At 41.8% G+C, this 13,742-nt stretch overlaps 1 protein-coding gene and 1 pseudogene across 5 annotated transcripts; both read left to right on the top strand.

The window, feature by feature from the left end:
- Nucleotides 1-9: 9 nt before the first annotated feature.
- LOC120787628 (probable DNA double-strand break repair Rad50 ATPase) lies at nucleotides 10-4,527 on the top strand. Of its 5 annotated transcripts, XM_040123305.1 has the most exons (5): nucleotides 10-551; nucleotides 727-861; nucleotides 1,416-1,583; nucleotides 2,406-3,446; nucleotides 3,564-4,525. In XM_040123305.1, the coding sequence occupies exons 3-5, from the start codon at nucleotides 1,554-1,556 to the stop codon at nucleotides 3,990-3,992; spliced, it is 1,500 nt and encodes a 499-aa protein (XP_039979239.1). In that variant the 5' UTR covers nucleotides 10-551; nucleotides 727-861; nucleotides 1,416-1,553; the 3' UTR covers nucleotides 3,993-4,525. The 5 variants fall into 5 exon arrangements, with proteins under 5 accessions (XP_039979239.1, XP_039979238.1, XP_039979236.1 ...); XM_040123304.1 differs by having other exon boundaries at nucleotides 1,494-1,583; nucleotides 2,406-4,527; XM_040123302.1 differs by having other exon boundaries at nucleotides 764-861; nucleotides 2,406-4,526.
- Nucleotides 4,528-7,226: 2,699 nt separating this feature from the next.
- LOC120787630 lies at nucleotides 7,227-13,734 on the top strand (annotated as a pseudogene).
- Nucleotides 13,735-13,742: the final 8 nt, after the last annotated feature.

Here is a 13,742-nt window from a genome sequence, read left to right as displayed (position 1 = left end):
AATATTTGTCGTATTTGTATGATCATTTTGCCTTCTGTATGACCAGTAATGCCAAAACAACCGTAATGTGTGATTCTTTGATAGTTTTGTGACACGTAGTAGTTGTGTCATTTCCCATGATCCCACGTTCAGAGGGCTGCAGTACAAAGCGAGGTTACTGGCTTATCAGGGTAAATTCAGGAGTCACTTTGTGATGCTAGGTGTAACGTCCCGATTAACCCCTACTACAAAAGATGGATAGGTTTTAGCCGAGGTTTGCTGCCATGGCAATTTACACTGCACCTCTAAACTGCAGGTAACTGGTAACTCGACGTTACCCTATATAAGCACCGCCCCTCCGCACACAGTCTTATGGAGAAAAATGCTGGCGCATTTGGAGAACCCAATCCACATTGGCGGGAGGATTGTGAGAGGCTCCCCCGCAGGACGGGGGTGTTTAGGGACTGTCAGAATAAATGAGCTTACCCTGATGTTGTGTGCCTTGGTTTGCGCTATTTTGCCCCTGGACACTTTATGTTTTCCAGAGGCTGAACATCTGAGCAGGAATACTGGTTGGTTGAAGTTTCTGAAGTTTCACTCTGCAATGTGACATTTACCTTATCTAGCGTGTTAAGATGTATATCAAGAAATGTTCAGATACTTAGATACTCTAAGTTACTGGAAAGGAAAGTTCAGCAAATTTTGGAACATGTATTCATTGGCCAATTGTTATGTTGATTTTGCAAGGTTATTGAGGGCCTGTTTCATGTTGCTGCCCATACAGTCAGTGTGGTGGACATGATCTACCTGATGAATTATTGCACAGCAGGTGGGATATTGTTCGGTAACAGAGCTGAGCTACCTCGTCACAGCTTACCAAAGGTAAAGTGTGTGTGTGTGTGTGTGTGTGTGTGTGTGTGTGTGTGTGTGTGTGTGGGGAAATAACATTCTGACTACTATGCATCTTATTGTGAATATCTTTAATTAGCTTTCTGACTAGTGAGAACACAATTCTGACTTGGACAAATGCTACTATGGATGTCCATCATGTAATTACAGATAGGAGTGTGGTTTGGCTCAATGTTAAAACGGCTTGCCACGGTATATCAGAATGTTGTCCAAAAAAAAAAAAAAGTTTGACTTCAAGGATAAAATACTTAGGCAGTTTAAAGGTTGTTGGCATATTTTTTCCTCCAATATCATTGGTGAATCATATTTACACAGACATATCAATAAATGTGAAGTCAGCTTGTGAGTGAATGGAGTGAGATTTAAAAATAAGAACATTAACCACTGATGCAGATATAGCATCTTTCAGGGGATTTTTAATTTACCTCTGTTTGTCATCCCTTAATTGATTCATATCATTGGCATTCAGTTTCAACGGATATAATCTTTATTATGTTTGTACTCTAGTTGATTTTTTTTATTGTTAGGTTTGGTGGAACCTTGTTTGTTTGTTTCCGTTTACCAAAGAATGATCAGCTACTGTCAACGACTGCCGTCACCCACAGTGGACAACTTTCCAACAGACTGCACCCTGAAGTTCTACTTCACAGTCACTTTGTCAAGTCATGGAAAGAAGATATAACTTGAGAACCAAGGTAAGATTTTCTCACTCAGCAAAGAGAAAGTTGTTTGTCAAAGGTTTTATTCACAACTACACTAAAGCAGAGGCCAGTCTACGCTTTCTCTTCTTCTTCATATTTTGTAAAAAGCCGTAACTAACACATTAAATCCCTCTTGTAGACAGGAGACTTTTCAAACAGTTTGATGAATTAATATGCCATGGTCACAGTAAATTGGGACAATAAATCTCACCAGAAAGAAGCTACAGCTTATGACAGCCCAGAAATACAGTGAGAAATACTGCAGCTTAGATATATATGATTTAGAATACAGTGGATACAGGATTGACCATAGACTATCCAGTGATAGGAGGGAAAATGGTAGAAAAAAATTAAGTATGTTTGAGCTCCATACCACTCCACCACATTTCAGAGGGAATTTGATACTTTTTACTCCACTGCAATTATTTGAGAGCTTAGTTACTATTTAATTTGCAGGTAAAGATTTTTCAAAAAAAACCATATGATCAACAAATAAAATATGATGCAATGTTATAGTATATAAATGAATTAAATTAGCTCCACCACGACCATTTACAACGGTAAAAAGCAAATGATACATTATTGCATCGATAACTGTCACCCAATATGACGATTCAAAACTTTGAAAGCAACCATTCTGCATTTGAGTACTTTTACTGTATTTTGCTGGTAACAATTCTGTAATTTGGCTTCAGTAAAAATTTCAGTACAGGTGTTTTTCAATACACCTGCTTGAGAAAAGGATCTGAGGGTCTTTCAACAATGAGGATGGGACTAGTTTTAGCTAAACACTTGTTGTATGTTAATGTCTTTCAGGCACCTCCTAGAGTGAACACTGGGAATACTATCCAGCATTTCAGGCCCCAGCATTATGTGCCACCTGCAGGAGTGCCTCCCAGCTCGGATATGCACTCCCTCAGACAAGCCCTTCTTTCTGCTGAAGGAGAAAATCTGAAGCTGGCATCTGAAAACGCTAGACTGAAACAGCAGTTTGCCAATCTGCAAGAAGCCACCACAAAACTGCTGCATGAGAATGGCTGCCTTCAGAAGACACTGGGGAGAAAGCTGAACATGGCCAAGCAAAACATCAAGGAGTTGCAAAAGGCTCTAGAGGCCATAAAGGCAGACCAGGATGAGGACAAGAAGAGGGAGGAAACTTTGAGAGAGAACGAAAAGGAACTCCCTTCACTTAGAGAAAGCCTCAGAGTGCGAACCGAGGAGCATCTGGACATTTCTTCCCAGCTCAGCCTCAAAGAGATTGAACTGAGCGAGAGCTCGAAGAGGTGCAACGCTCTGGACGAGAAGTTCAGGGAGGAGCTCGCCGAGAGGGAGAGGAGAGAAATGGAACTCTCTTCACTTCGTGACAGCCTCAGTGCAGAGAAGGAGAAGACGGACAGAGTCCGAGATTTCTGGATTAAGGAATATGACCAGATGAAGGCTGCCTTTGAGGGCGAATTAAAAATGGTCAAGTCCATGTGCGACACCCAGCAGAGCACTGACCTGCAGCAAGTGCAAGCAGATGCTCAGAGCAAGGTGAGCCAGCTGCAAGAGACCATCACAGAGAAGGACAATGAGATCAGCGCCTTCAGAAGTGAAATTAAAAGTCTCACTGAGGAGCATTTGATCCTTTCGTCCCAGCTGAGCCTCAAAGAGACTGAACTGGACCAGAGCATAAACAGGTGCAACGCTCTGGAGAAAAAGTTCAAGAAGGAGCTTGTCGAGAGGGAGCAGAGCTGGGAGAGGAGACAGAAGGACATGGAAAAGCTTTGGGCTGAAAAAGAAGTTGCCCTGATGGAAAAGGCGAGCAACGGAGAGGAGGAACTGAAGCTTCTCATCGTTAAAAGCATCCACCTTCAGGTACGCTGCTTGACCTTAAAAGTGTTTTTTGGAATAATGGCTTTTTGGATTAGAACAGCTTGTGTCAAAATTAGCCTTTCCAAGTTAAATAGAAAATACTGTCTATTTCTTTTCAAGAGCTCACCCTTAAAAAGAAGAAGAGGCAAGGTTTCTGGGGCAAAAAGAGGCAAAAAAGCAGCACTGTGGAGGAGGAGGCTGCAGGTTGTTCAGCTCAGGCTGGACATGAAGAGAAAAAGAAAGATAAAAAAGACAATACATGGGGCTTCTGGAGCAAAAAGAAAGAAAAAAGCAACTCTGACAAGGAGGCTTCAGTGTGTCTGGCTCAGGCTGGACAGGACAAGGAGAGAAAGGAGAAGAAACGGGGCTACTGGAGCTGGACTCGCAAGAAGAAAAGCAGTGACAGAAAAGTGGAGGAAGCTGCTGTTCCTCTGGCGCAAGATGGACAGCAGTGAACTATCCATCCTACACCCCCCCCGCTCCCACCCTCACCCCGTCTCCCTCCCCTTCCCAATTGGTTGCTCACGGGGGAATGTTGGGCCTCTGTGAACATTGTAAAGAGTACGGTCTAGACCTGCTCTCTATGAAAAGTGCCCTGAGATAACTTGGCGCAATATAAATAAAATATCACTATCTTTTCTCCTTTCTTGTAAATATTAATAAAAAACCCAACTCTAAAGCAACCGGTTAAACCCATTTCTTTGTGCTGCTTTCCATTTGAGTTAACTCTGGGCTGTGTATCCTCAGTTATTTCTTCATGTCTGGACCTCAACTACAGCTGTGATATCTTCCGATATCAATTATCAGAATGCAGAAACTTCATCCACAGTTGAGCAGGCTTTATTGCAGAAACCATCATTGCAACGTTAGGATATTGTGTTAAAGTACTATGCAACCTGTATCACGACATGTCGCAGCACATACAAATGTGAATATTTAAAATTTAACTTACATATTTTTTTAAAGCGCTTTCATCGGTGTGCAGGAAATAGTCAGAAAAATGTCCACAGTGTTGTTCAGTCTGTTGTGCACTCTAATGCTATTTGTGTACAACAGAACCACTTACGTTAAGTGCTTTGAAGATGCATGTAGCTTTTGTCTGAAATAAGAAAAGCAAAGAGCTTATACAGGTATGTATATATTAAAAAAAAAAAAGTGCATATATTAAAACGTTCAAATGATAATTTTCAACACTGCAAAGTGTTTTTTTTCTCTGGATGATATACTCTCCCTCCTTACTCACTCTTTTGTAATATAGATCATTTTAAAATTAAAGTTCATTTTAAAAGGAGATGAGTCAAAAAGGTATTGTACAATGCATAAAAATTTAAAACGACAATCTGTATATGACATCAGGTGCCTTGTAACTTTGTCCAATACTTTAGAGAAAAATGGCTTGAAAATACATATGGTAATAGTCGAGGTCGCTCTAAACAGGAATGAAAATTTCAGCAAACCTGCGAAGGAAAGGTTTTTATGAGTGTTTGAATATGAGGGAATTACCGAAGTGCTAGGATGCATCTTGATTTTGGGAGCTGATTTTTCCTTTCATTTGTTCAAACACTGCATAGTATAATAGATTGAAATGTATGTGGTCACACAAGGTCAACAGGAATCTATTGAACATTTCAGCGATTGTATTAAGTAAATTAGTTTGTAATGCTTTCAAAACAACAGGGATGGGGAATTTTCCATGTCTACAGTGGCTTTGTTTTTTTCAAAGGAAGCCGAAACTAAAACGACTTTCAATTCCCTGAGACATATTTAAAAGTAGAATGTTTCAGGAAACCTAGTAAGACCATGTTACATATGTGAAGGGTTATTTTTATGTGTTTTTATATATTATCTTGTTATGAGACTAAAAGAAAGTGGCTTGTGGTGCTTATTACACTCAGGTGCTGGTACTAAACAGAGGTGTTATTCTGCAAGGAATGCACCCAAAGATATATGGTTGTCTATATGTGACAAACAACCCCTTATATGGAGGCGGCATGACAGTTTGAGAAACTGTCCTTGGGTGCTGTGTAGTGTCTTGTCTTTTACTACCTCTTTTTCTACAAATAAGTTGTTAAATGGGGAGAGTCAATCATGTCCAGATTGAAATGTCCGTACGAAGCAGGCACATACCTGAGGAGTGACGGAGGTCTCAGCCAATAAGAAGATGACCATGCCGACAATGTTATTTACAATGTTTAAACCTAATATCTGCTGGACCAGGGAGAGAATAGACACTCAGACTTCCTGAACTGATGTGAATGCTGTACGCTTGTCAGGGATGCATAGTCTGGTCCAGAGCTCTGTAAGCAACCACAATCTTTAAGACACGGCTGTATTTTAATAAATAGATGTGAATTTAACTTTTTGTGTCCTGCATACTTCACTAAACGAATGCGCGAGTCCTGATGTTTTGAAGGATGGACTCAACATATGTCATTATAATGTTTCAAATAAGCGTTTCACTTGGTAAATAAACGGTTTTCCCTCGGTCTTTCCGCGTCCATTTTGGCCGCTTCCAGCACCCGTAAGTACACACGTCTTTCCGTACTCAGCGTTGCCAGATGTACAATATTTGTCGTATTTGTATGATCATTTTGCCTTCTGTATGACCAGTAATGCCAAAACAACCGTAATGTGTGATTCTTTGATAGTTTTGTGACACGTAGTAGTTGTGTCATTTCCCATGATCCCACGTTCAGAGGGCTGCAGTACAAAGCGAGGTTACTGGCTTATCAGGGTAAATTCAGGAGTCACTTTGTGATGCTAGGTGTAACGTCCCGATTAACCCCTACTACAAAAGATGGATAGGTTTTAGCCGAGGTTTGCTGCCATGGCAATTTACACTGCACCTCTAAACTGCAGGTAACTGGTAACTCGACGTTACCCTATATAAGCACCGTCCCTCCGCACACAGTCTTATGGAGAAAAATGCTGGCGCATTTGGAGAACCCAATCCACATTGGCGGGAGGATTGTGAGAGGCTCCCCCGCAGGACGGGGGTGTTTAGGGACTGTCAGAATAAATGAGCTTACCCTGATGTTGTGTGCCTTGGTTTGCGCTATTTTGCCCCTGGACACTTTATGTTTTCCAGAGGCTGAACATCTGAGCATGAATACTGTACGCTGTGAACTTTGCACGGTGGGATTTGCTGTCACTACACTGCTGAATGCATTTTGTTGTGTTCCCTGGCTATTTAAGTACCTTCAAGATCAAAAGGGGCTTTTCGTCTGATTGCCAGTAATTCGCAGCATGAAAATACTTGGTCTAGCCTTTTTCTAACCTGCATAGGCTAGGCACATTGATAGAACACATTGATTCCATAGGATTCCCAAGGGAAATCGATGCTACTGACTTCCCGCATATCCACATGAGAGCTTCATTGGGAGAACATGAAGGGATTACGTGAACGGGAAAGCATTTCACAGCATCTTTGTTCAGGTGTTTGATCATATGGTATTTGATCTAACATGTAGGCTAGTCTACATCATTCTATCCCTGCAAGTTATGTTTACATTCAGGAAAATTATAGAGACATTAGGTGGTGACTTTTTTTCCAATGGTAGTATGTTAAAATAGCCCGAAATCCTTTGTCAAATGACGTGTTAATTGAATGGTGCCCAACTCCGAGGCTAGGTGCCCTAGGTTGGTGAATGACTCACATTTTTCGGGAATCCACTCTTGGTCAAAGATTTTAACAATGTAAGACAACCACCAGCCTGTATTAAACACATCATGCCCTAGTTTGACAATTACTATCTATCGGTAGTAATTGATAAGAGCGTATTGATGGCCTGCTCCTTGGAGACAGAGGATACCCATGTCTGCGGTATCTGATGACCCCTTATCCTGACCATCTTACATGGGAACAAAGAAAATACACTGTGGCCCACAGTAGCACAAGCGCCAGCAATGAGATGACATTTGGGGTCATCGAGGCACCATTTACCTATTGATGAGGGTTGCGGGTGCGCCTAGAGCGGGGACGTGAGGTTGTGGCGTCATTTGTGGTGTTCCACAACATTGCCACTTTTCAAGAAAAACAGGGCAGCATGCCAGCTGCCAATGCCACCAGACGTTGGATCACCCAACAGGATTTTCACCCAACATTTATTTAAGTATTTATTTCTTTGCATTCTCCCTTTCCTAAAAGTTTGTGTGTGTGTGTGTGTGTGTGTGTAATTGTGTGTGTGTGTGTGTGTGTGTGTGTGTGTGTGTGTGTGTGTGTGTGTGTGTGTGTGTGCGCGCGTGTGTGCGCTTACGTGCAGAATTTAATATTTTTCTTCAAAAACAGATGAAGAATCTCTTCATAATTGTGTTAGACTTTTCTGCTCCTTCACCACAGAGCTGTGCTGGAGGAGACTGCATATGGTCGGATCAAGCAGGTGTTGAGATGGTACTTGTCTGGTTTCTACAAGAAGCCTAATGTAAGATTTGTTCACACCTAGATGGCTTCTTAATATCATCATATTGGCTCTCAAATATGCCAACCATGATTACAAGATGAGCACCCTGCTTTTTGCAACATCTGTTATCGGATAAAGACTTTGAAAGATGATAAACGCTTTGAAGAAAACAAGTTAGGCAGCTTGACAATATTTAACATCTTTCAAGTGTATTGTTACAGAACATTTCAGTCAAGGCAGAGTAAATCAACAGACACAATATATTAACAATAATGTAGTTACATTTTTCAATTCAATCTATTACTATAATTCAATTGAATACAGAATACTTAGCTTAATCTAACTTAGTGATTTTTCAAATTGCATTTTACCATCTTGAATAGAATCAGCACTAACCAAAGGATTCAGTTTTCAGCTGAATACCAGCCCTGTTAATGGGCATTTCTTCATTCTGTATTACAGTGTCATACTCACACTTTCCTGTCGACCTCTTGGAAGTGGCTTTTTTGGAAGCACTGGAAGATTTTCTCTGAGTGTTAGCAGAATCCTTTTTTTGGGCTCACTATCCTGACTTTCTGTGACACTGTATTTCTTGGCCATTTGACTAATGACTCTGTCCAGGGTCTATTTCGCAGTAAAAATGTCAGGAGACACTTCCCACTCATTCCCACTTATGAATTCATTTCTTCAGTAGCAGAAAAACACCCAACATGAACCAACAGATAACGCCTGTAGATTAAATTGGGCTTGCTGAACACTTTTTGGGCTGACTGCCACAGACGCACTCGCTGTAGATGGATGGGTAGAAACTTGAGAACCTCATTATTCAAGCTATAAACAACGACCTCACACAATACTGGAGTTTACCTGCTGAATTAGTGAGTTTAGAGAAGTGGTGATGTTTTCCATAGCGATGCTTATTGTCTGTGACTTAACTGTTTAAATCTGATCGGTGAAGCCTATTTGGTCCTGTGATCATTTGCAATGTAATTGGTCCTCAGCACCAGGTATTGGTTAAGTGTTAAAAAACTAATCTTGTCCAACTGGGAAAATAAAATCTCATCATCTGTTTGCACATTTGACTTGGGAGAGAAAAACCGATTTTGTCAGAAGATGGTTACGTTGATCCTATCCCTGCCGTCTGGCTTCATCCTCAGACCGACAGATGCACTTTCTACATAGCTGAACAGGTTAAACCGATCCATAGCTAGAATGCATAAATACACAGTACATGATTCATCCCTTGTAGGAAATGTTTTGCACAATTCGGCAAAAGCAAAGAGCACACACCTGTGAAATGCAGCAAGTGTAGAATTTAATACATGCCAGAGGGCATCTGACACTTCTCTTTCTGACTTTGCTACTCAAATGTCCCCCCTCCCTTTCCTCTGCCAGGTGTCCCACCATCCGCCCATCTCTGCGTTTATGTCTGCAATAGGAAGGATGGTTTTTCTATCAGTGGAAGCATCCTGGCCAAATCCAGGTTCTATGGTACGCAGCGTACTACAATAAATAATCTGTTTGTCATAGCTGAAAGATCAGGATAGACCAGTACACAACAATGTGGTCCCAGGTTTGATCACCATCTTGATCCCTTTGTTCGTGCATATCGAGATAAATTCCCTCCCTTGCTTCAAGAGGCACGGTAAATGGCTGTCAGTGGAAGCTTTTTAAGGGGGATCTGTCCTTTAATCGTGATCTTCTCTGTCCTTTTGCTGTTGTAGGCAACTCTCTTTCAGCTATTCTGGATGGCAAAGCCAGGCTGTTGTTCCTCAGCAGGGATGAGGAGTATGTCATCACAATGCCCTACGCTCACTGCAAAGGTAACAGGTCACCAAACATGGCTACAGTAAAGTGAGTGCAGGTGGCTAACAAACAAACTCATCTACCAAAGATACAATGAAATCTGTCTACTGCGACAAATCATGTGCGGGCTGTAACTTCTGCTTCTGTCTGAGCTACTGGAAATCAAATGGCACCCAGCCCTGCTCCGAACATGAAATCTAATATGGCAGATGGCCAAAATCAGAGACGGGTGATGGGTGTAATTTAATTGAGGGCAAATGTCTGTTTGTTCTCCGAGTGTGAATTGGGCATTTTGTAAATTATCTTCTGTAATCCAGTCAAGGAATGCGCTCACGGTGAGCGGCTAGATATCAAATCATGTTCCTAAATGTACAGTAAAACAGGGAACGGTATGATTTATCTATGGACTTCCAACAGGAGTTTTTACATTCTATTTGTTGATGTGCTGCTGATCTGATGCTGTAATACTGTCTCTCTCAGGGATCCTGTATGGCACTATGACACTAGAGCTGGGTGGGAAGGTTAACATTGAGTGTGAGAAAAACCAAACGTTTCACAGAGCTGGAGTTCAAACTAAAGGTATATTTTTGATAAGTTAAAAATGCTGTTTACACCAATTGTGTTTGTAAACCTACATTGACTAGTAACTTTTCTTATATCATACGAGCTGGTTGACTACTAAGCAACTGATGCTCTACTTTTTGAGCCAACAGCAGTTTTAGTAAAGGTGTTTGATTGCTTTCACTGCAGCCTTTCCTTGGAGGCTCCTGCTCCGTGAATCAGATCAGTGGGAAGATCTTTGTGGGAGAGGAGCTGCTGGCCACTGTTGATGGACACTGGGTGAGAGCTTTAAACTCTTTCATCTCTGCCACTTACTCCCTCCCAATTAGTATTCAGCAATTCTCTGTAGTAATTAGATGCAGAATTGGTAATTATTGGTTTAGGAGCAGCAGGGAGACACGGCGACTAGAAGAGCCTGTTTAGGGGGCTCTCACATTGGGCCACACACACAGTGCTTGTCTGAAAAAGTAGGGAAGGTTTGACCATTACATGATCTGGAAATTGTTTGGTTTTAGAAAAATAATTTCTAGTCTGACCTCCCTGTGAGGGAGACCAGTATGAATCAACATCGATAGGCACATTTAGTAGTCTATGTGATAGAGTGACTCGTCTGACCGAGCATTCGGTTGCCTTTGTTGTAATCAGGACAACGAGGTGTTCATTCACGAGAAGCGCTCCGGCCAGCAGGAGCTGCTGTGGAATCCGAGTCCCGACATCCGCAGCAGCCGCCTCAAGAGACAAGTGGTACAGATCGACCAGCAGGGAGAGTTTGAGTCTGACAGGTAAACCACGCATCATAGCACCTATGTATGTCAATCACTGTGTTAATACTTAATTTCAAAGCAAACATTTTGGCTTGTCCATGCAGGGTAAGCACAGGTGTAACCAGTAACATTAATGGTGGCCTATGTTTAGGTGTGCCATTAAACACAATACCAGGGCTCTGGAGCTGGCGCACCTAAATGAAATGCAGTCATTCTTAATGTTCTTAATTACACCTGTGTTTGACAAAAGTTAATGTCCACTTTTGTCTATAACCAGTCTAGTCGTAGGTTAAAATTGTTCTCAAGAAAACATTTTCCCCTCTTTTTTACTTAACTTCACATCACACGTAAACATTTACAAAGATACTGCTGACTTACAACACATCTGTATGTACAATATATGTTTTCGTGGCAGACTGTGGCAGCATGTGATCAGTGCCATCATGAATCGGGACCAGCTGCGGGCCACCCAGGAGAAATTTGTGCTGGAGGAAGCTCAGCGGAGAGAAGTCAGAGAGAGAGGAGACAAACACGACTTTTCCACCAGGACCCCGTCACCTCAGAGTGGACCTACAGGCACACGGAGTATGGACACACACACACACACCAAGCAAATAAAACACAGGAGATGGCACACACTGTTGTCTTTTAGTTTAGATTTTAGGTCACTATAAAAGGGATTGAACAGTAGAGTAAGGAGAGGAAAAACATTGAGGTAATAATGACTTAATATATTGTCATATTTGGCAGCACGCAGCCGTGGGACCCTTAGCGCTGTCTGGTTCAGTTTGAGAAGGACGGCGTGATTCAGACGCACAAGAAAAGCCAGAGACGACACAACGGCCTCTCCTACAGCCACAGCTGGGGCAGCCAACAGAAGGTTAGCCAGACCAATCACACCGGTCCGAATTAAAGCTGGATTGCTGCATTAATGGTGCTTTGTCATTGACATTTTATCAAAATGAAGGCTGCTTCACTTCCTGTTGAGCCAGACTGCCCCAGATATTTAGATACTCTAAAATCACAGACAAGCACGGTCAACCCTTTCCTTTCTCACGTGTCATTTGCTGCAGTGATGCCCAGACAGCTAAACCCCATCTTCATCCAGCTGTTAGCGTGATGCATGAACCAACAGTTCACTGTCAGTGTCAGTGTTTTATGTTGATGAAAAGATACTTTTTTTCTTGTCAAGTTTAAAAGACTTATGTAAAAATTCAGAGGATAAAATGTCGAAGTTACCTTAAAGCATAGTGACTAGCTACATTTTGTGTTGACTCAAGGAAAATGGAGACAATTTAAATACGGACAGTGGCCGTAGTTGAAGTTTCACCAAATGAAAAAGCAGTAGAGTCAATTTTCATTTGTATATTTATTTATTTATTTGTTTATTACTTTTAACACACACATACATGTCCACCGTTGGATGAATATGAAGTCTGATTAGTACTGTACATCTAGTGTATAAAAAAAAAAATGTTCCTTTGCTCTCTCTTGTTGGAAAAGGGCTTTTTTGACAGATTTTTGTGCTTTTATTGTGGTTATTTTCCACAGATTTTTAGATTTCAGGTCAGTGGTTGCAAATGTTTTTGGCTTGTGACCCTTTAAAATAAACTGTGTTTAGTTGTCACTCTTCATCAAAGGTTGCGGCCTTAGTGTAGACACCAGGGGGTGACTTTTCCTTCTCAGATCATTTAATTGAAGGAATTTCCCAACTGTCAAAAGTATCCAGAAAATAAGCAAAAATCAGAAAAAATGAACTCTCCTAAAATACCTCATCCCCTTAGCCAACTTGAGACCCCTAAGCTTTGTCTTGGGAACCCCGGAGGATTCCCGTCCCCCAGGTTTAACACTTGTTCACCCTGACCCTTATCTCTCCCTGTAGGAACCTGGTTGCCCTGAGTCGTCAGCTGGCTCGTCAGAGGGCGACAGACAACTTTCTCATCCTATGTGTTCTGCTCCTCTCTCAGCTCCTCCTCAACTATGTCTTCACCTGAGCCCGCAACTCAGGGAGGAGTTTCCCTCTGGCACCGATCTGGCGTTAGATCCCTCCAAAAAGCACAGACTCTAATCAGCCTAGGAGGGGCAGAGACCTCAGCTCAGTGTCAGGAGGGCAACTTTGTCCCTTTGTTTCCTCTAAGAAGGGAGGAGCACGGACATTATAGCAATAAACACAGCTACAGCCACCGCCTGTCAGTCTTCTGCAGAGAGGAACGGCACCCCCTAGTGTAGCCAGACTGAAACAGCCCCGGCACCTACGCACTTTGGACAGGAAAGGAGGGATGAGAGACAAGCAGGGCTACAAAGATTTTGAATAAAAAGATGAAATGTATGATTAAAATGAAGAATGATTTGGCAAAAAGAAATGACAAGAGAGGATGTTTCACCATTCCTTAGTGTCTTTTTATATTGCCCTGCAATACTGTTTATATGTGAGTGTGCTTGTGTGTGTGTTGTTCGTACCTACAGTAGGCCCTATGGGCGCAGGCAGATCACCGCTTGGACTTCTCCTTCTCTCCTTCCACTCCAGATTTTGGGCCTTAATGCTGAAGCCAAAAAGAAGAGGAAGAAAAAAAACACATATACAAATGAAGAAGGAAAATCTTCCGACAGTGCAATTCTTTGTGTTTTGTATCTATGTACGCTCAAATACACTCTATCTCATCTTTTAATGCTGATGATTTAACCAAAACAGTATTTATAATCCGAAAGGACAGAGAGTACTTGTTAACAAGGAGCACTGTGTGTGTTCGTAGTGACACACAGGAAGG

The sequence above is a fragment of the Xiphias gladius genome, unplaced genomic scaffold (genome assembly GCF_016859285.1).
Source record: "Xiphias gladius isolate SHS-SW01 ecotype Sanya breed wild unplaced genomic scaffold, ASM1685928v1 HiC_scaffold_331, whole genome shotgun sequence".
NCBI lineage: Eukaryota > Metazoa > Chordata > Actinopteri > Istiophoriformes > Xiphiidae > Xiphias > Xiphias gladius.
Note: the sequence above shows the minus strand (reverse complement) of the source record. Positions and strands in the feature narration are given on the sequence as shown.

What these genes read in the sequence shown, in the direction of transcription:
- LOC120787628 (XM_040123304.1), top strand. Translation starts at nt 1,554, where the DNA reads ATGGAAAGAAGATATAACTTGAGAACCAAG. An exon ending in GATATAACTTGAGAACCAAG is followed by an intron (nt 1,584 to 2,405) that starts GTAAGATTTTCT and finishes AATGTCTTTCAG; the next exon opens with GCACCTCCTAGAGTGAACAC.